Genomic DNA, 20,593 nt, shown 5'->3' on the forward strand with positions numbered 1-20,593 from the left:
ACAGAATATTTTTGGAATATACGGAGACGTACACACAGGTCAGTTGTTGGCACTGTACTAGTTCACCTTTCTAATTTGTTATTTCAGCGCAAACGAGAGTTGATATTTACAAGTGATATCAATACAACTGATGAGTTGCCAGGGATGGAAGGCCCTTATTTCGTCTCTATTTATGGTTATATACTCGATGGCTGTAATGTTAAGGCAGCGATACATTAACGATAACAAATATTGTTGTAACAAATGTAGATAAATGATATGTATATTTTAACATAGCTTTTTTTTATCAGTTATTACCATAAGTCAAATTGGCTGTAACGGGCGACTTAATTACAGGGACGTACAGAAAAGTAAAGTGATAAATTTCCCTTTCACCCCAATTTCAAGTGTATATCTACCTATGACCTACATTCACTGTAGGTCTAAGCATACAAGCGCCGATGAGAGAGCTGAGGAATTTTTATTGAGAACTGTAATCGGAAGTGGTCGCTTTCAGACCCCGATAAATATTCATTGTTCTGATTTTCCAAGGCGAGTTTCTAAATTAGAGTCGAAATTCACTCCGAAGTCGAAAGCTTTTACAATTTTAGTAATATTTCTCAATTTAGGATGTAAAGGACTGGCGAAACTGTGCCACGCAGTCATTGTATTTTGCTACTCATGGTACTGTACTCGATTCTTATCTGAAATTTATTTAAATTGCAAATTGTAATTGTGCAACAATATGTTCTCACAGAGCTAACTTCCATATGCAGTAGTAAAAGCATTGATTTTGATTTCACAGAATTTTAAGTGAAACATTTACCTATAGCTCATTGTAATTAGGTACCTGAAAATATTGTGTTCAAGACTACAGAACAATAAACACAGTAGAAGTGGTTAGTTAGCGTCTGACGCGTGCCAACTAAAGGTGTCGAAAGACCATTTGAACTCAGTCCGCCATTTTCGCTTTGTATGTTGTGGTTATGTAATTTTTTCATGCAAATTCTCTAAAATCCTAGAAAAATGCTTTATTACGCTGTTTTGAAGTGCAAAAATGATAGCTGCACCAAAATATTACCGTGGTGGTATTTCAGATCATCGGAAAGTCTTAATAAATTTTCAATTTTCTGTTTATGGAATTTTTTTGTAATGCCAAAATTTTTTGTTACAAGAAACGAAAGTAAAGCTTATACCCCTGCAATATTGTCGCTTTTTGTTTGGTGATTTAGTTCTGAATCAACAACTCCAATTCGTCGTCGTTCAGCAATAAACCTCAGATGGCAGCACATTGATTATTGACAGTATAGAACTTTCAACAAGGTAAAGTTTAAATTATATTAACAATCCAGAATTTGTTATTTCTTTTTAAATTTAAATCTCAATCAATATCAAGATTTTGTAGTGTTTCAAAATAAGAATGTGTGAGTGGTTTTTTTTATCTTCCGTGTTCACGACGTCGGATCACTGACTTTTATGATACAAGTTTTCTTAGTTTTAGTCCAAGGCATCGGTTAAAAGTCTGTTACACTACCCATTTTCTAGGGATTCGTTGTAGCAGTAAAGCTCCTTGTGAAAGAGTTCGTCCAGAGAGTATTGCCACCTAACCTATTTCTGCTACCAAGCAATAATTTCAATATTACTGTATTTCGGTTTTGAAGGGTAGGGATGCTGGTGAAACAGGCACATGGGACTTGTCAACTTATGTCTTAGGGTGACGGACGCAGTGGCAGTGCACATCAGATCTTTGCGATTTAAAACTCTGAGTGGCACTGTAATTGTTATGGATAGGCGTGTAGCTTGCCATCAGGCGCACGACTTGTTCGTTCCGTCACTACATGTTATTGTAAAAAAGTGCCCCTCTGTACTTGGCGTTTTAAAGTTCGGAATGGCAATGCAACCGTTATCGACAGGCGTGACGCTTACCACTAGGTCCACGACTTGTTCGTCCCATCACTTGGTATTGTAAAAAAAAAATTAAAAAATCCTTACTCTAATTAGGAAGGTGTAGTAAGAGATAAGGCCCCTATTTTTGGTCGACCTAGGGCGCCCAGATCTGCAGCGCCCTGCAACTAGGGGAGTGGGAATAATAACACTTAGTGCAGTGTGGGAGTTCATTCGACCCGCGACGGACGCGCATAGCAGGCGTATAGTTTTGTCCTCCCGGTTTGTTTTACTATCGCCATGTAAAGAAAATTAGTTTTATTGTGCCTGATAGGCATGCAAATACATGCTCTATTTAGGGCAGAAAGATCACAAAGACTATATTAATAACGATGTACGGAAATACAAGTTTCGACGGCAGCATGATAGTAACACGTACAACGCCGGGTTCGCGTTCAGAATGATTTAGGACCTGGTTGGCAGAGTAGTATAATAAGTGGCTCACTAACTTGGGGCCACACTCATCCTAACCAAACGCAGGGCCCTAGAAATAGGATAGTGTAATAAGCGTTTTAATTATTTGATTTTTTTAATTCGGGACTTAATCACGTATAAAATATATTTTATTTACCTCGACGTTTCGGACATATTGCAACGTCCATGGTCTCGAAGGGAATGAAGAGGCGGGTGTCAGCATCTTCTAGCCGTGCGAATTTTTCTAACTACCCGCATTTGTACTACATTATTTATTTGTGCACTAGGGTTCTCACTAGACCGACACACAACACTCACGACATCTGGCGACTTGTCGGGCGATACTTGATGTCGCTTACATTTGTTGATAACTGGATCCCGTGACGATGAAAGCTCAAAACCATCTTCTCGGTTGCAATAACGGTGTTTTTTAATTTCAATAGCTTCACGTACGATTCTACGATAGTGATGACGTTCTGTAGAAAGAATCTTGGGATTGTGAAGCTCAATCCAGTGGTTTGGTCCTGATTCCAGCAAATGCTTGGCTATTGCAGACTTATTGAGGTGACGGTTCTTAACAGCCGCGATGTGTTCTTTAACTCTTTTCGTTATGGTGCGTTTTGTCGGCCCAATAGAGGAACTCCCACAACTGCAATCAATCTTGTAAACGCCCGGAATTTGAAAGGGGATTACATCCTTAGGTAATCTGACATGCCCCGTGACCTTAGATAACGGCGTAAACACAGTTTTTATAGAGTACTTTTTTAGTACTGTACCGATTTTGTCCGTTATTCCTTTCACGCCGCAACGCCGGTTGCCTTAAAACGTCAGGACGTTTCCCTTTAGCTTTCCGCCGTGGTTGCCGTCTGTTTACTCTGTATCCGTTCCACCTAAGGACCTTCTGAACGTGAGATATCTCATTCTCCAAGAATTTAGGGTCACAAAGGTCATATGCTCTGTTTATCAGAGATCTTACAACAGACTGTAGGTGACGGGGATGGTGGTGAGACAGAGCGTTTAAATACTTGTCTGTGTGTCTCGGCTTCCTGTAAACTTTGTGCGTCGAGGATCCGTCATTTCGACCTATCACTTTTAAATCCAGAAAAGGCAAGCTTCGTTCCGACTCCAATTAATACGTGAATTTAATTTTTGGATGAATGGAATTGAGATGCTGTTGTAATTGCTCAACTTCCCATTCACTTCCCTTCAAAATGCAGAAAACATCATCAACATATCGTTTCCATAACTTCACTCTAAATGGTTAAAGAGGTCTACACTGGCCTCAAAGTATTCCATCCAGATATTTGCCATGACCGGGGCTACAGGGCTACCGATGGCAACACCGTCGATCTGGAGATAATGTTTCGCACGACACAAAAAGTAACTGTCTCTAAACAGTTTCGTAGCAACACCATGATTTACTCCAACATCTCACTGTCTTGGAGCCTCTTCCTAATAACATCAAGACATTCTTTTACGGAAACATTGGTGACAAGTGCTTCTACGTCAAAACTCACCTGAGAATGTCTATAAAGTGACCAGAATCCCTCACAAAGGACGACGTTCCATCTACAAGCGGTTGCAGCACTGATGCAACATGTTTTGCAAGATCGAAAGTGGGGGAGGCAATTTACTTATATTGGCCGCAAAGGCACACTGGTTTTATATAAATAAAATATGTCTTATACGTGATTAAGTCCCGAATAAAAAAATCAAATAATGTGTAAAAATCGTGAAAGTTTAAATCAAAGTAAGCGTTTTAATAAAAATAAAATAAAATAAAAATCTTTTATTTCGGACCACAGTAATCCACATAAATTAGTAGGTTAGTAACATAACAACTTATAACTATTAGGGTTAGTACAATTACATAACTAAAAATTAATAAAATTAAAAATAAAATGAGACGGACCCGGCTGTCCAAGCGGCTCACCGATTCGCACGCAGTACATGCAATTCGGTGAACCTCTGGAAAACTGCTGCATCCATCCTGTTTGCAATTAGCTTTAGGATCTTGTTATTGCTTCCCCTCACCCTTTGTAACACCGCTGCAGACATTTTGCGCATGATGGCATAAAAATCCTTAACAGCAGCATCCGCAAACATGCCAGACGCATGTTTGCGGATGCTAGTAAGAAACGTGGAAGCCTCAACAAGACCCTAAAGGTATTATTATATTGGATTCGCAAGGCACTGTACGATCTCTGTGTGAAATTAGACCACAGAGCACACGTGTAGAAACTTTGGCAGTATGCTCTCAAGAGCGTAAGTTTCACTCCAATTGAACATCGCGTGAATCTGTGAGCCAACATATTGCCTCGAACCGACAGTGCCCTGAGTTCCCTCTCCATATCCTCATCATCTTTTATACTCTCCACCACAATATGGCCTAGATACTTAAACTGTGCAACACGTCTCAATGGTATTCCATTCAACAAGATTGGAGGTACATAGACTGGCTTTATTCTTGCCTTTGAATAACAAAAACTCACTCTTCTTCTCGTTGTACCTTAAGCCGTGCTGCACAGCATAAGCCTCACAATGGCTCAAAAGTTTTCTTAAACCTCCAATCGAAGGGCTGAGCAGCACCATGTCATCCGCATAGCTAATGTTGTTAATACTTACATTATCTATGCGACATCCAACATCAGTTGCTCAGCTCTTCAATGAGGTTATTGACATAAAGATTAAACAGTCTAGGCGAAGTTAATCCTCCCTGCCTTACACCACTATTCAGAACATATTCATCAGATTGTGCATTTCCCCACTTTACCACATTCCTCTGATTACTATACCAATGCGAAAAGACACTAACTACTTCAGGTGATATGCCTGCATCCTTCAGTTTTGTCCAGAGGATGTCATATGACACTAGGTCGAAAGCTTTGGACAAGTCCAAAAAGCAGGCATAAATGGGTGTCTTCCTATTGATATAGTAATCAACAGCATACCTATTTAAGTGACAAAGTGGCACTCTTAGTTGACAATCCTTCTCTAAAACCAAATTGGGAATCGTGCAGCTTTATCCGACTACCCAGGTACACATCTAATATTCTGTCAAGAATTTTAGCTGTAACTGTTGCTAATGAGATCGGTCTGTAGTTAGTTTTATTAGCCGTGTCTCCCATACGGTTCTTTACAAGGGGAATAACTACTGTTTTCATTAGATTTGGTGGCAAGTATGAGTGTCTCACACAGAGAGTAAACAATAAAGACAAAACTCTATACATGTGTGGCACTGCGTGTCTCAGGTGCTCAATACTGAGCCCGTCATGCCCTGGCGATTTCCCTCTTTTCATATTATTGATTGCCAACCTAACATCTTTGGCAGTGACTTTGAACGGCTGCTCCATAGGACAGGGCTCAGTACTAAGCACCCCAAACCTTGGCAAAGCAGACTCGACTTTAAAATAATCTCTAAACATACATTTAATGTTACAAAAAGCTGTACTTACGCTATGTAACAACAAATGTTATTTTCATGAATAAATATTATTATCATTTGAGTATTATATTCAAACTTAGGTGTTTATTTTAATTTAAAGCAATGAAAATGAAAGCGAAATTCAATCCGGCTGGTTATAACTACAACGTGTTAGTGTATATAATCAATGTAACGTTTTCAAGTGTGATTCGCTTACGTATGAAATAAAGATATAATAAATTTATAGTTTGAAGAGTAAATTTCGCATTAAAATATTAAATAAAATATTTAAACATAGAAAATAATATAAAGCAGTAATAACAATAGCATAATATTCGAACAAAATTAAAAGCAGGTCAATGTTAAAATACAATAATGCGTTGCCATATCGTTTGTGACTATGCTGACTTCCTTCATCGTCATCCGTTTTGTAATTCTCTTTTCCAGTTCCTGGCCACTCATTTTAAAATTTTTGAATCGTTCTCAAATTCTCTTTTCCTTCACTATTCTTACGTTTGTTCTATCCGTCATCAACTCATCACACTCATCAAAATTCTTGAAACGAGAAGACGTACCCATAAATCACCATATTGTAAAACTTCACGTCGATTACTATTAAAATTAATATAACTATTAATTATAATTATACTATATAAGCCTTTTAGGGGTGAATATTGTGTTATTTAGTTTTAAAGGGAGCGGTTTATAGTAATTGTACCTTTTTTATAATTTTATTATTTGTAGCGGTAGCCTTTCCTCTTTTCTCATCTCTTACAAGTTTATGCTTTAAAAAGTAAAATTTGAAAATTTAGGCACACGTAGAAGATAGGTTAATAAAGCTGTAAAGTACATGGAGGACTATTTATTAATTTACCGTTTACTAGAATATCCATTGAAAGAGAAAAGATATTCGTAACCAAATATCATGACAACAATATTAATTTAAGAATCAGCATCAGTATTCAACTCTAGCTTTGCGACTTTTTTTAAAGAACTTGGACGAAAGAATTACAATAAAAAAACAAAGTTTCTTAACGAGGCGCACTACAGAAAGATTGGATTTCCATTCTGAATATTCTACTTTACTAGAGAATTCAATATTTTATTGGTACAACGTTACAAGGGCTAGTAGACAACGTCATTAACTGCGGATTATTTGAGTTTTGTTACAGCATAGAGTGCACTAACGAACTCGCTGGTGTATATACATTGTGCACATACTTATTCCTTTTAAAACCGGAACGCAGTATCACAATATTGCTTGGCGGCAGAGATAGGTAAAAATATCAACACTACACCATTTTCGTGTCAAAAAGAAAGAAAGAAAAAAAGTAAACGAATTATACACACAAGAGAAAAGTTTAGGGAGACGACTGATATCATACTGTGGCATCACAGTACAATACATCATGGTACCATGATTTCATTTAACTAAGGTAAACGATTCTTTCACGAGGAACCGTTTTTACATTAAGATTCCGGAGCATAATATTATCATTTCCTAAGTTTAAAACCTTTATTAAAGATATTTTAATTGAAAAGTCATAATACAAAATTGAATACTATACTAATACTACGACCAATATAAAGATGTATGGTAAGACGACATAACTCTAGATTCCACACAAATTCGATTCAAACTGTATTCCATAGCATTTAATTTCATTTGAAAAGAGCAAAATCCCCAAACTTTCTTGCTCGTTCTACTCAGGGAAGTCAGCACAGTGAACGAGCAGTAGTTATAACGTGATGTTTTCAAGTATTTTTTGCCTATGGAATAAATGATTATTTGGTATGGTTTCTTGGTATTTTGGTATGGTTGTGTCATTCTTTAGCTGCACCAAAAATATTACTCGTAGTGGTATTTCAAATCATCGATTTTAATAAATTTTCAATTTTCTAATTGTCTATTCGTTCAGATGTTAATCTTTCGTCGTAGTCCAGCTACTAGCCGCAAGATGGCAGCATGTTGAATAAAATTTCAATGTAAAATCAAAACGTCGTAACTTGCAACAAAGGTATTGTTGAAGTGGTATTAAACTTTCAACGATACAGCGGCTAGGTAAAGTTCAAATTATATTAACAATCCAGAATTTGTTTCTAAATTAGAAGCTATGACCAATCATGATCAAGATTTCATATTGTTTATCATTTTGTTTGTGTGCGTTGTGGCGACATAGGTTCCGATAGTAATCGAGACTTATGGCTCTTCCATTGTTTTTTTTCTTCCGTGGAATCAGCAGAACTAAAGAAAATCAGCAGAGCAAAAGATTATAGATCTTTTTGAAACGGGTTTTTTTGACTTTTACCGCCGTATGCGACACCTGTGAAAATCTATGAAGCTACTCACTCAGCGCTGGTACCTTTACAGCTACCAGAGTCTAACGTGAGATGTCGCTGTATCAATTGTAATATTATTTTATGTTTTCCGAAATTACTCTAACAGTTTATTGTAATTACTAATACAAATATAAATATTATTAAATACACATATCATCACATACGTTGTTCTGATCCTAAAGTAAGTAACTAAAGCAGGCAGATAAAATGAATATCATCATGACATTCAATGAAAATCAATATTATAAGTAGACGTATTTTAGTTAAAAAACCATACTATGCTCAATTACTTACAATATGATTGATTTGAAATTAACTTGTTTTCCTCAATTATGTAAATATGCCAAAACCATTTTAAATACCTTAAGGCCAATGCGATCATCCTGCAGGAAGTAGTAAAGTTTGTAAGGTCGCAACTCGCCGTACTCCGAGTCCCGGTCGTCCCACACCACGTCGAAACTGAGAAAAGTAAATTTAAAAAGTTACTTTGAGGAAGTCTCTCGACCGCTCCCTGGAGATTTTCTTTGCTAAAAATAGAATTAGTGTGCTTATAAATCTTTTACCCGAACTTAATCTTTATTTCGTAAGTAAGCAAATTACTCTTGAAATCATCATATTGATTAAACTCTACCGCTCATTCGTAAGACAGATTCCCCTGAGAAGAATTAGCAAGAAACTCTAAGGGTTGTTTTTGTAAATAAACATTAGTGTACATTTATCATTTACAATATTTTTTTATTAAGAGTTTTAGCTTGCAAACAAGTCCTTTGAGCCATGTCTTCGTTTAATCATCGGGATCCTTACTAAATATTTTCCATTGTGGTTCTACAACATTAAGTTTTCACTTTATCTTAAGATAACTTAGTTCTCTTATTTGGGCTTTCTAAAGTATTTTAAGCGGCGGGAGCCAATATTTATGTTTTCACTTAAATTACATTATTGTCACTTTGAACAAAAAGTTTAATTCGTTATTATAGGAATTTTCAGGATGAACTCTTTTGCAATTCGGTTTAAAATAAGGAATATAGTTCTAACTTTCTTCATCACTATTTCTTTCTTCGTATTTTCTTCATAATATACTTAAAATAAAATTAATCTTTTTAACTTTTATTTGTATAACACTTGTACTTGTAACTTCAAAAGCCCGCCATTTTTTCTCATTCTAATTTGTGCTTTGTCTTACATATTTTTTAAATAGGATCGATAAAGGTAGGATGACTACCATGGATTTTTGTCATCCAAGTACACAGAAGTTACACTTTTAACGTGAAGGTTTTGCTTCACTGTAGTTTTAATCCTCATAAATGGCAGACTTTGAACATCAACCGGAATCTTACTAAAGAATCGTATCCATTGCCCCTTGAATGAATTAGCAACTTTGTGGAGACGACTGTCAAGAACAGGCAGTATATTTCTATTCCGTGTGTTAATGTTATGGTACATGACTAATTTTCATAAAAAAGTAACTATTTTTGTTAAAATAAATAAAATTTTTACAAAGGTAATATAACGCTAGTATAAGAATGTTAATTTTTTTAAACTTTTATCTCTTAATTTGGAAGACGCTAAATTACTGTGCCTTTAAAGTGTATTTAAAAAAAGTTCTACTTTAGTCTTGTCTCTGACATAATGGGAATAAAACGTTCTTGATATATTTGAATGCTCAGAATGTAATAGATAAGATATATCTTATATATCTGATATAGATAAGAATATTAAGCTTCGTTATGAACTAACTGTATTTACTCGATGGTATTACAATAAAACATTAATGCTGTTCTTCCTAAAAACCGTTTTCCTTTCGACATATCCCCCAAAATACAACGCTAACAAATTGAAGTTAGTCGGATAAGCATGTCGCGTAAGCGGATTAAAGTAATTGCTTTTCAGCTAAAGGGGGCTAAAGTGCTTTTACTTTTCAAAACTAGGAAAATATAAAAATACAACCAGTGACGCGACATGTTATTAAAAAACGGCAAGCATTCAAAATTTGCAATGGCGTGAGAACAGTCCTTGGCAAGTTGACGGTATGAACAAGTGTCATGCGCCTATCCATAACAATTGCAGTTCCATTCGCGAGCTTTAAATCACAAAGATCTGAAAGACCCTGCCACTGCGCCCATTATCCTGAGCCATAAGTTGACAAGTCCCACGAGTCTGTAATTTCACCAGGATCCATCTCATTCAACTAAAACGCAGTAATGCTCACATTACTACGTGGCGGCAGAAATAGATAAGGTAAGGTAAAACTTCCATGGACGAACTCTATCACAAGGAGCTCTACTGCTACTAAACTGGTTATTTGGCAAGCGAATACTTTGAAATCAAACATGAATGTTGTTAAAATTTGTGTAATATTTTAATACAAGTACCGATGTGGTAGTGGCGCAGCGCAAAATACTAGAAATGTTAAAAATACTTAGGGTGCTGCATGCGTGCAGTTAAATACAATGCTAGTATATGTGCCTATGGCACGCGAACAGAACACACAACGAAATGCACGTGTGCAGCTCGCGAGCTTTTCGCAAATAGGCGCATTTGCGGAGCATTCGTCAGATCTGTACGCACCCTTATTATTATAGTAAAGGAGAGCGGAAAATCTACAATTTTTCTGGTGGCGATTTACAAGATACAATGAAGATAAGTGTTAGTACAAGCAACTCTTTAGTGACATAAGGCAAGCGAGGGGAAGGTTGAAAGGTCGGAAGAGTGTCCCAGTGCGGAACAAATGATTTATGAATGCCACCACCGGGAGCAGCCTGTTGTTATAGCCGCAGATAAGATTACGAGCTCAGTATTTAAGTACTTGGTAGCAGTGCACATTTTCAGACATATTGTTCTATATTCAAACAACAAACTAGTCAAATTTTGGGGAGCATTTACTATGTTGCTGTTTCCTTAGCTCTTATACGTTTCATATTTAGTTAGACTTTGGGATCAGCCAGATTTAATTTTTAAACTAAATTCAAATTCCAGCATATCCAAAAGATATATCATCAACCCACTTGTATATCCCGCTGCTGAGCACGAGTCTCCTCTCAGGCGAGGGTTTAGGCCATAGGCCACCACACCGCGCCGGTGCAATGCGGGTTGGGGATTTCACACCTTTTGCCGAGGTTTGTGAACCTTCTTCGACGGGCAGGTTCCGAAAAGCTCATGGTAAATTTTGCATAAATTATGACCACCTACCTACCACGTCTTATTGCATTCATGTCCAAAAGATAATTATCTTTATTACATAACAGATTTCTGAAGTTCTGATATATGTATAGGTATCAAATCAAATTTGGTCTAAGTTAACTCAGGTTTTTTTTATAGTATCAAGTGACGGGACGAGTAAGTAGTAGTAGTAGTGTAGAATAACAGTCGCAGTGCCACTCAGAGCTTTAAATCGCAAAGATATACGAATAAACGTGCCTACCTAAACCAAAAATGTCCACCACAAATGGCGGATTTAGTGTTGTACCATAATCATAGATAAGTCAATATCGACATGCAAATGTAGGGCTTGAATGTTGAAACTACTTTTTATGTTTGCAAATTTGTATATATTACTTTACAGTAAACTTACTGTCAATATTTTTGTCCATTTCATTACAATTCATGCGAATAATTCAATAAAACGTGTGGCCAAACTATGGTTTTGACATTTGATGTACTTCCCTTTGACAACCGGAAACGGTTATCAAAGGGTACTCTAAAAATGGTAAAAGAGGACAGTTGGCATTTAAGATGACGTTACGTATTTTCGATTCCGACGAAATCAATGTAGTGCTATCTCTTTTGACTTACGACGGCACGCAGTAGTTAAACAAAGACAATAAAATGTTTATGTTTACGTCTAAATACATCGTATATATATAACGTCTGATTTATATATGTCAATATAATATGTCCATTGGTTTCCATAGTCTACGGTCTAAATGCATCATATACATATGACGTCTGATTTATATATGTTAATATAACATGTCCTTTGGTTTCCATAGTCTAAGGGAAAAATAGGAATTTTTCAGAATCGCCCGAAACGAGATTGAGGTCCGAAAAAAAAATTAATATCCTATTTAGTCTGGATAGCAATTTACATTTTGTTATCTACACCAAAATGACTACACTGTAGTCTGGACTGGGTCCACATCTTTTCGATAAGGTATAAATTATATTTTAGTGGCAGTAGAGCTCCTTGTGAAAGAGTTTATCCAGGGAAGTAGTGCCACCTTACCTATTTCTGCCGTCAAGCAGTTACGTGAACATTACGGTTTGGAAGGGTAAGGGTGCTGGTGAAATTACAGGCACATGATATTGTCAACTATGTCTTAGGGCGATGGGCGCAGTCGCAATGCCCCAAGGATCTTTGCGATTTAAAGCTCTGAGTGGCAATGCAACTGTTATAGGCAGGCGTGTACCTTAGTAGCTTACCACCAGGCGCACGACTTGTTCGTTCCGTCACTTAGTATTATAAAAAAGTGTAAGATAGTGTTCCAGTCACTATATTTATAACGGTTTATAATTATTAACAGACGGGTTAATTTTTGTTCGATTGCAGGAACTGCGAACCATAAAAAAGAGGTTGCTGGCGATATTAATTTGTTACTTATTGGTTTTATACCACTCCCATTTGATCGTGAACCAGCAAAAGAGAAACTTGTATCACAAACTGAAACGACTTGCCAATTTAAGGTAATTGTTCAGATGGGAATAAGCTTGGACTGCTTTAAAAAGTTATCTACTGGACTACGACTATGTAGACTGTGAACCAGCAAATGAGAAACTTTGTTTATATAGGTCTATTGGCTATGTAGTAACACAAGGGTTAGTAGACATAACCTCATACCATATATGTAAATTGTGCAGAGCTAGAAGGCCTTTGTTTGTTTTTTTTATAAATGGTAGATGTAAATTTTAAATCACTGTAATTTTGTTTAGGCCCTTTTTTTGTTTTAAATACGAAATGTTGCATTTACATCTAGAAGTATACACTCTCGCCTTATAATATTAACCAATCACTATTAATTTTATTTAAGAATTTGTAACCAGTTTCGTGAACCGATGATAAAAAAAGTAAATACAATAAAAAGATTCCAAAAAATCTTAATGGTGATATACGGCTAAAAAGGGGTAATTTTTAATTTCGTGGATGTGAAGAAACGTGTATAAAATTTATCCGTCTTTACTTATTTTCTCCTTTTCTGTATTCTGAGCCAGCTTGCGAATGCCTTCAGATTCCAAAGATTCAATCCGGTAAAACATATGGAAAAATCGTTAATATGCCGCTCGCATTTTGCCTGCTGCGTCGTTACCGCATCACGCATGTTCAATTCTCAATATTCTATATTTTTTGTTTACTAACAAACAATCAGAAGATAGTGAATGATAAAAATCACATAATGAGAATAGCGTTACATCCTAACACGAGCCAACCAACAAAATAAATCTATTAATCCCTAAGGTATGGCAATGGCCGAAATTTAATTACGATCAGCCAGTGTCGGGCTCCTTCGGTAAGTATTGCCTTGAATATTTCATAACAAAATGTGTATTTTATAGACGTTTGTTATATACTTAGAATAAGGAAACGCGTGGAATAATACAAGGTCCTTGTTTATGGGTCATAAAAACCGGCTGGTGCGACGCGGCTGTTCAACCCCAACTTACCTTATAAACTGACGTTATAGTGATTCACGTTTGGTATATGAAAGTTCCAAACGGAATCTAAGCATACTTGCTAGTAAAGTTGTACACTTATTACTATCACATCAAGTGAGCAAGTTTATTTTTATAATATCAAGTGACGGGAAGAACAAGTCGTGTGCCTGGTGGTAAGCTACACGCCTATCTATAACAGTTGCAGTGCCACTCAGAGCTTTAAACCGCAAAGATCTGAGTGGCATCGGTAATTTCACCATTTTTACAGTTTAACGGCAGTAATAGGTAAGGTGGCAGTATTTGCTTGGACGATCTTTTTCACAAGGAGCTCTACTTTATTTTTATAATATCAAGTGATGGGATGAATAAGTCGTGCGCCTGATGGTAAGCTACACGTCTGACCATAAAAGTGACAGTGCCACTTAGAGCTTTAAGTCGCGCAAAGATCTGAGGGGCACTGCCACTGCGCCGTCACCCTGAAACACAAGTTGACAAACCCCATGTGCTTCACCTTCAAATTCACCATCATCCTTACGCTTCAAAACCGGAACACAGTAATGCTCACATTACTACTTGGCGGCAGTCATAGGTAAGGTGGCAGTACTTCCCAGGACGAACTATTACAAGCAGCTCTACTGCTACTAAGAGGTTATATGAAGGATCCGTAGTAAATTTTTAAACCTGTATTAATGGAAAGTATTAATGGCAAAATAACCTTTATTTGTTATTAATAAGCATATTATTATTAAGCAGTATTTCCTTGGACGAACTCTTTCACAAGGAGCTCCACTGCTACTAAATGTTCTTATAAGTTGTTAAGGCTGCTTTACAAAGTTTAGTTATGATGACATAAACATCGACCTACTGCTTAATATTGGGAAGGAGCACGGAAGAAGTATTTATGTAGTCTGTGGGAAGGAGTAAGTAGGGTTAAATATAAACTAAGTTTTTACGGTTATGCATCACCAAGTTTTTACTTGCCGCTTTAGTTAAGTAAGTAGGTATTCAAGAATTTCAAAAATAGTGTACGCATTTGTCTTAAGTAGTTGCACTTATGTTTTTTATGTTTTATGACACTAAGAGACGGGATGAAAAAGTCATGCGCCTGGTGGTAAGCGGCACGCCTGTCCATAACAGTTGCAGTCCCATGTCATGTGCAATTTCATCAGCACCCTTACCCTTCAAAACCGGAACGCAGTAACGCTTACATTACTGCTTGACAGCAGAAATAGGTAACGACGCAGCAGGCAAAATGCGAGCGGCATATTAACGATTTTTCCATATGTTTCACCGGATTGAATCTTTGGAACCTGAAGGTATTCGCAAGCTGGCTCAGAATACAGAAAAGGAGAAAATAAGTAAAAGGTGGCAGTACTTTCCTGTACGCACTCTTTCACAAGGAGAACTACCGCTACGTATAACTCCTCTTTACAAAGACTGTTCATACACAAGGTTAAGACGATGTTGTTATGTATGTACGATAAGTTGCTACCCACATACGTGCCACTACTGAGCACTGGTCTATTGTAGGTAGGGCCACAAATGCAGTTCGAAAATGTATTCTTGTGAAATTTCTTCCCAGACTGTCGTTTTCATTTTCAACGTGCTTGTACAGCGACAACGTTATAGCAATCCATTAAAATCACAATGCAATATTCGTCGTAATAAGTCGTGAGCGCTTTCAAGGCGCAATAAACGCTGAATAATAGAGTAATTAACGCGAATATAAATCTACGTAAGCAGCTACGGTGACGAGACTATGGTAAATGTCGTTCAAACGGGGTGGCAATAGCTTTCTACTTGGAGAGACAATTTGTCTACAAAAACAGTATTTGTTATAATTATTAATACAAAGATCGAACCTTTGAAAAAATCCCTCGATCCGGCTGTATTCGAACCAGCGTCTTCTAGCAAACCGTGCTAGATGCTATACCATATATACCAGCGGACCTTACGAATTTTTCTAATTGCTTGTTGCAGATCATTGTTTTGGTCTTAAACGACTTTTTGCAGTAGTGCCATCTGTGGGAAATCTGTGGGAAATCTATTACTTCACGCAGCCAGGTACCATGTGTCGCTTTATTCATTGTAATTAAGTTTTTTGAATACCAGGATGTTTAATCACCATAATATTCAATTCTTTAGGAAATTACTCCAATAGTTTGTTATAATTATTAATATATATAGGCTGGATAAAAACCAGAGTCTTCTAGGAAACCGTGCCGGACGCTATGCCCACTTAGCCACGGAACAAACCAGCGGACCTTATGAATTTTCCTTTTTTTTATAGCAAACTAGTAGAGTAATATCACAAATATATATATCATAAAATATATTTCTTTTTATTATAATAACGCACACACTCAACATAGTCCCGCACTTGGGAATCCCTGCGTCGCGGGTGCCATGGACACACACATAGACAACCACAAATTCCACCTAAACTCAGGAGATAAATAAATGTAGACTATACAAATATTTCTCCCGGCCCGGGAATCTAACCTGGGACCTCTGCGTGGCAGTCCGGCATGGTAACCGTTCGACCACAGAGGTAGTTAAATTGAATATTGATTATTATGGTGGTGAAACATCCCGTCATTCAATAAACTTATTACTAAAACAGTAGGAAATTAAACTATCTATATTTTAATTATGTTTTAATTTATTCTAATTTCTATTATTAATTAATAATAAACAGAACCCAATAAAAATTCATTCAATAAAACAATTTGTAAAACGGAATGTAGCGTAAATTTGAATGTTTTTCTTTGTAAAATTAAAAATAAGGTATTTAAATAAGGGTTTAAATAATAACTTTTGTAACTATAGTGAAAAAATAGGGTGGTTTGCATTAATATTAGACAAAACTGGTTGATGACTGTATCACCTCAGTCAACGGTGACCATGGGACCTGTGAAGTGCCGGAAACGTCGTTTTGTTTGAAATAACAAATATACGCGATGTAAATCCGGAAAAATAGTTAAATACGTTAGTCGGAATATAACCGTAAGGGCGACGTTGAGGGAAAACACCCTTAGCAATTATTTAGTCAGGAATTAAATAACAAACATTCGTAGATTAATAATTGGCCTATTCATTCGTCGTTATCAATTCGTTCAGCCGACGGTAAAATAATATTGTCAGTTGATTGCAATTATTCGTTTATCTACTTTTCACAGTAGGTAATTACTGCGAAAGTACAAATGATGGATCAGGTTAAAACGAATTTTAAATGTGACAGGTCAAATTCGCAGGGAGCAACCGCACTTAGTTGTTTCAAGTAACTCACACAGAAAGGCCATCGCTTCAGTCAGTGCGTTTATAAAACATATCCTGTGGAAATTTTGCCAGTGATCATCATGTCATAGGACCGCGTAAGGTGACTGGTTAAAACTGAACAGATTGAAACGACACCAGCGCAACCCCTTCTGTGACGTTGCCCAATTTGAGCTATCAAACTGTCGTGACATTTATGAACAAAGAAACCATAACTGAGACTAGTTAATATGATTCGTAGACAGCATAGTCAATACAGAAAAAACACGTAATAACATTAGATAAGATTTTGCTTTTCGTAAACAATAAACAGTATTCTGGTTTTTTTTAATATAAAAAATAAGTGCGCATTTCGCCTCCATCTCACCTGATGGAAAGTGACAATGAGGTCGAGGATGTAGCATGAACACCTAAATAATACCTATTCACTCTCGCCTTGAAAAGGTCCAAGTTATAGCGTTCGGGGAACAAGTCTGCAGGCAGGAAATTCCGCTTCCTAGTCGCTCGCCATTAAAATGTGGAAGCGAACCGCTTCGTGCGAGTCCGGGGAATATCCACAACATAGGGGCGGAACCCCAGCCCACGTTTAGTCCCCCCATGATGGAAAGGGGAAGGCCGAATCAAATTATGCAATTCCATCGCATATTCTCCGTGATGTATCCTGTATAATACATAGTGTTCAAGGCTCTGCAGCTTCGCCTCTACTAATTTTGAGTCACCTTTAGCCTCTTAGCACGCTTGTTTATTGAATCCAAATTAAGTACATTACATTTGACGTGCTAACAGGCGCCGTCATGTTAATGGCAGAAATGGTCTTCCTAATATTTATATTCACGACCAGCACTCCATGTTATATAGGGTGGTGGGTGTGAGTGGTGAACCTCCCTAACATGTATTTACATTCACACTTGCCATTAGCTTCGGTACTAGATGACCTTAATTAACATGTCCGTGGCGCAAATGGTTTTCCTAATATTTATATTCACATATATACGAGACCACCCTAATTAACATGTCCGTGGCATAATTGGTCTAACAAATATATATTGTATTTAGGACTTCGCATCAGCACGGGAACACCCTTGTTAAAATTTCCGTGACACAAATGGTATTCCTGCTGCTTGCCTCCTCCGTGGCCGAACGGTTACCATACTGGTCGGATTCGGTTCCCAGGCCGGGAAAGAAATATTTCTATGATCTACATTTATTTCTCTCGTGAGTTTGGTAGTAATTTGTGGTTGTCTATGTGTGTGTCCATGGCACCCGCAACACATGATTTCCCTAGTGTGGGGTTGTGTTATTTATTATTTACTTATTCCTAATATTTCAATTCACAATTTGATATTCGCTTTTGCACGAGACCACCCTAATTATCATTTGCGTTGTACTTGTAGTCTTCCTAACATTTCTATTCAAGGCTTGACATTCATCTCAGTATGAGAACACTCTAATTTACATTTTCGTGGCATAAACGGCAGCGAAAATGTGCAACCTCTTTTTCGGTTTCCCTCTTACAGCTTCAAGGCAGTGGCTCAGCCTTTCTTGTTTTATAAAACTTCAACTTAATTAGGTGCTTATGAAAATGGAAAAGGAAAAAACATTTTGAGTTTCTGAGGAAAAGCTTTTTTCCATTACATATAACATAGCGTGCTTTTACTTACGGCGTTTTAACGTAAAAAAATATTTGAACGTTTCGTATAAATATACTTTTCTCAACGGTTATAAGCAGGGATCGGAGTAGGTAGAGTTTTTTTACTTAAAGTTCGTGGAACATAGAGAGAAAATGGAGACTGCCTTACGACAATATTTTAAAGGTCCTGGATGTGTTCGGGATTCGGGAAATCACTTAAGTACATTAAAAATTGATGTAATTGGGAACAGGCAGGTACACTATATTTATCTTAATTTTGCGACACAGTGGGTCGGATCAGCGATATTGCGGACATTGCATTTTTTTTCACGATACCTCTCTAAAAAAACGCCAATCGAGACGTTCTGTTGTCTTAATTAAATATTCTCATATCACATACCATACCATAAATATAATAATTTAGTGGGAAAAAAATAAAATGTGTACTTTTTGTAATGGACCATACCTTTGGTGCCACAAAGTCTTAGTTGATTCAGTCTTGGAATTACAACAGACGTATTATTAGACCTATCTTCTATAGATTTGCATACTAACTTTTGCATTGCACATTTTCTGATGCGTATAAGTAGTGAATATGCAGGTTTGGGCGCGCATTTAGTGTGCAAATCTATAGAAGATAGGTCTAATAATACGTCTGTTGTGATTCCAAGACTGGAAAGCATAAGTAAAAAATACATATTTTATTTTTTTCCTACTAAACTATTAGATTTACGGCAAAATGTGATATGACAATATTTCATTAGGACAATAGGATCTCTCGATTGGCATTTTTTTAGAGGTATCGTGAAAAAAAAATCCAATGTCCTCAATATCGCAGATCCGACACACTGAGCGTCGCAAAGTTAAGACAAATAGCTGCCTGTCCACAATTACGTCAATTTTTAATGTTCTTAAGTGATTTCCCGAATCCCGAATAGGTCCAGGACCTAAATAATATTGTCGTAAGGCAGTCTCCATTTTATGTCTAAGTTCCTTGAAGTTTAGGTAAAAAAATTCTACCTATTCCGATCCCTAGCTTATAAGTATCACTTTCAATTATTTTTCAGACATATTTCAAATTGAGGTAAATTTATTTACATTATATTCAGATATTTCAGAACATTTCGAATGTTTAGGTAATTACGATTCCACGAGAGCTTTTAACCGACTTCAAAAAAGGAGGTTCTCAATTCGACTGCATGTTTTTTTTTGTTTTTGTATGTATGTTACGTGATAACTTCGGGTTACGTGATAATTTGTGAACCGATTTTGATGATTCTTTTTTCTTGGAAAGAGGGTACCTCAGAAGTGGTCCCATTAAACATTTGAAGAAAATATTCCACCTCTTAACGGTGGCAAACTATGGGATGAAGTTTTGAAGTCGGTTTTTTTAGTACTCTGTACTGAGATTATGACACTGTTTCATAAGTACAAGAAGTTAAAACATATATATAAGATAAGCGTTTTATCTTATAATAAAGTTATGTTGTTTTTTCACTCACATTATGCCTAGTGTGAATAAATACACGAACATATAAAATGAGTTTTAAAATAAGATAAAGTTAATACCTTTATCTTATTTTAAAACTCACAGCACAGAATTCTTAAATTACAGTGACCTTTGTTTCTCACGGAGGATTTATGTTGGGTTATATCAAATTTCTATGTGCAAATAGTATCTCTGAAACATAATAAAGTAGTTTAATGTGCTTGTAGTTCTTCAAGAGCGTCAAATAATAATTTATACGATTATGTGTATATTGAACGAATCAATCATAAATTATATTAATTTTACATTGTGATTGAATTTTAATTTTTTATTATTTATTTAATTTATAATAACATTAACGCAAATAAACATAATTTATATTAAATATAGTAAAGACATTTAGACCGGCTATATAGGAAGCAATATTTTAAATTCGCACATCTCCTGGAAA

The 20,593-nt window shown here is 36.4% G+C and overlaps 1 protein-coding gene across 1 annotated transcript in view; it reads right to left on the bottom strand.

The window, feature by feature from the left end:
* The window catches only part of LOC113233218 (EF-hand domain-containing protein 1-like), a 98,585-nt gene that overhangs the window by 29,932 nt on the left and 48,060 nt on the right, over nucleotides 1-20,593 (bottom strand). The window contains exon 5 of the mRNA XM_026468256.1: nucleotides 8,464-8,560. Coding sequence (XP_026324041.1) covers nucleotides 8,464-8,560 — 97 coding nt within the window. The remainder of the gene's footprint in view (nucleotides 1-8,463; nucleotides 8,561-20,593) is intronic.

This window comes from Hyposmocoma kahamanoa, unplaced genomic scaffold (assembly GCF_003589595.1).
Source record: "Hyposmocoma kahamanoa isolate Upper Pololo Valley unplaced genomic scaffold, ASM358959v1 78, whole genome shotgun sequence".
Taxonomy (NCBI): domain Eukaryota; kingdom Metazoa; phylum Arthropoda; class Insecta; order Lepidoptera; family Cosmopterigidae; genus Hyposmocoma; species Hyposmocoma kahamanoa.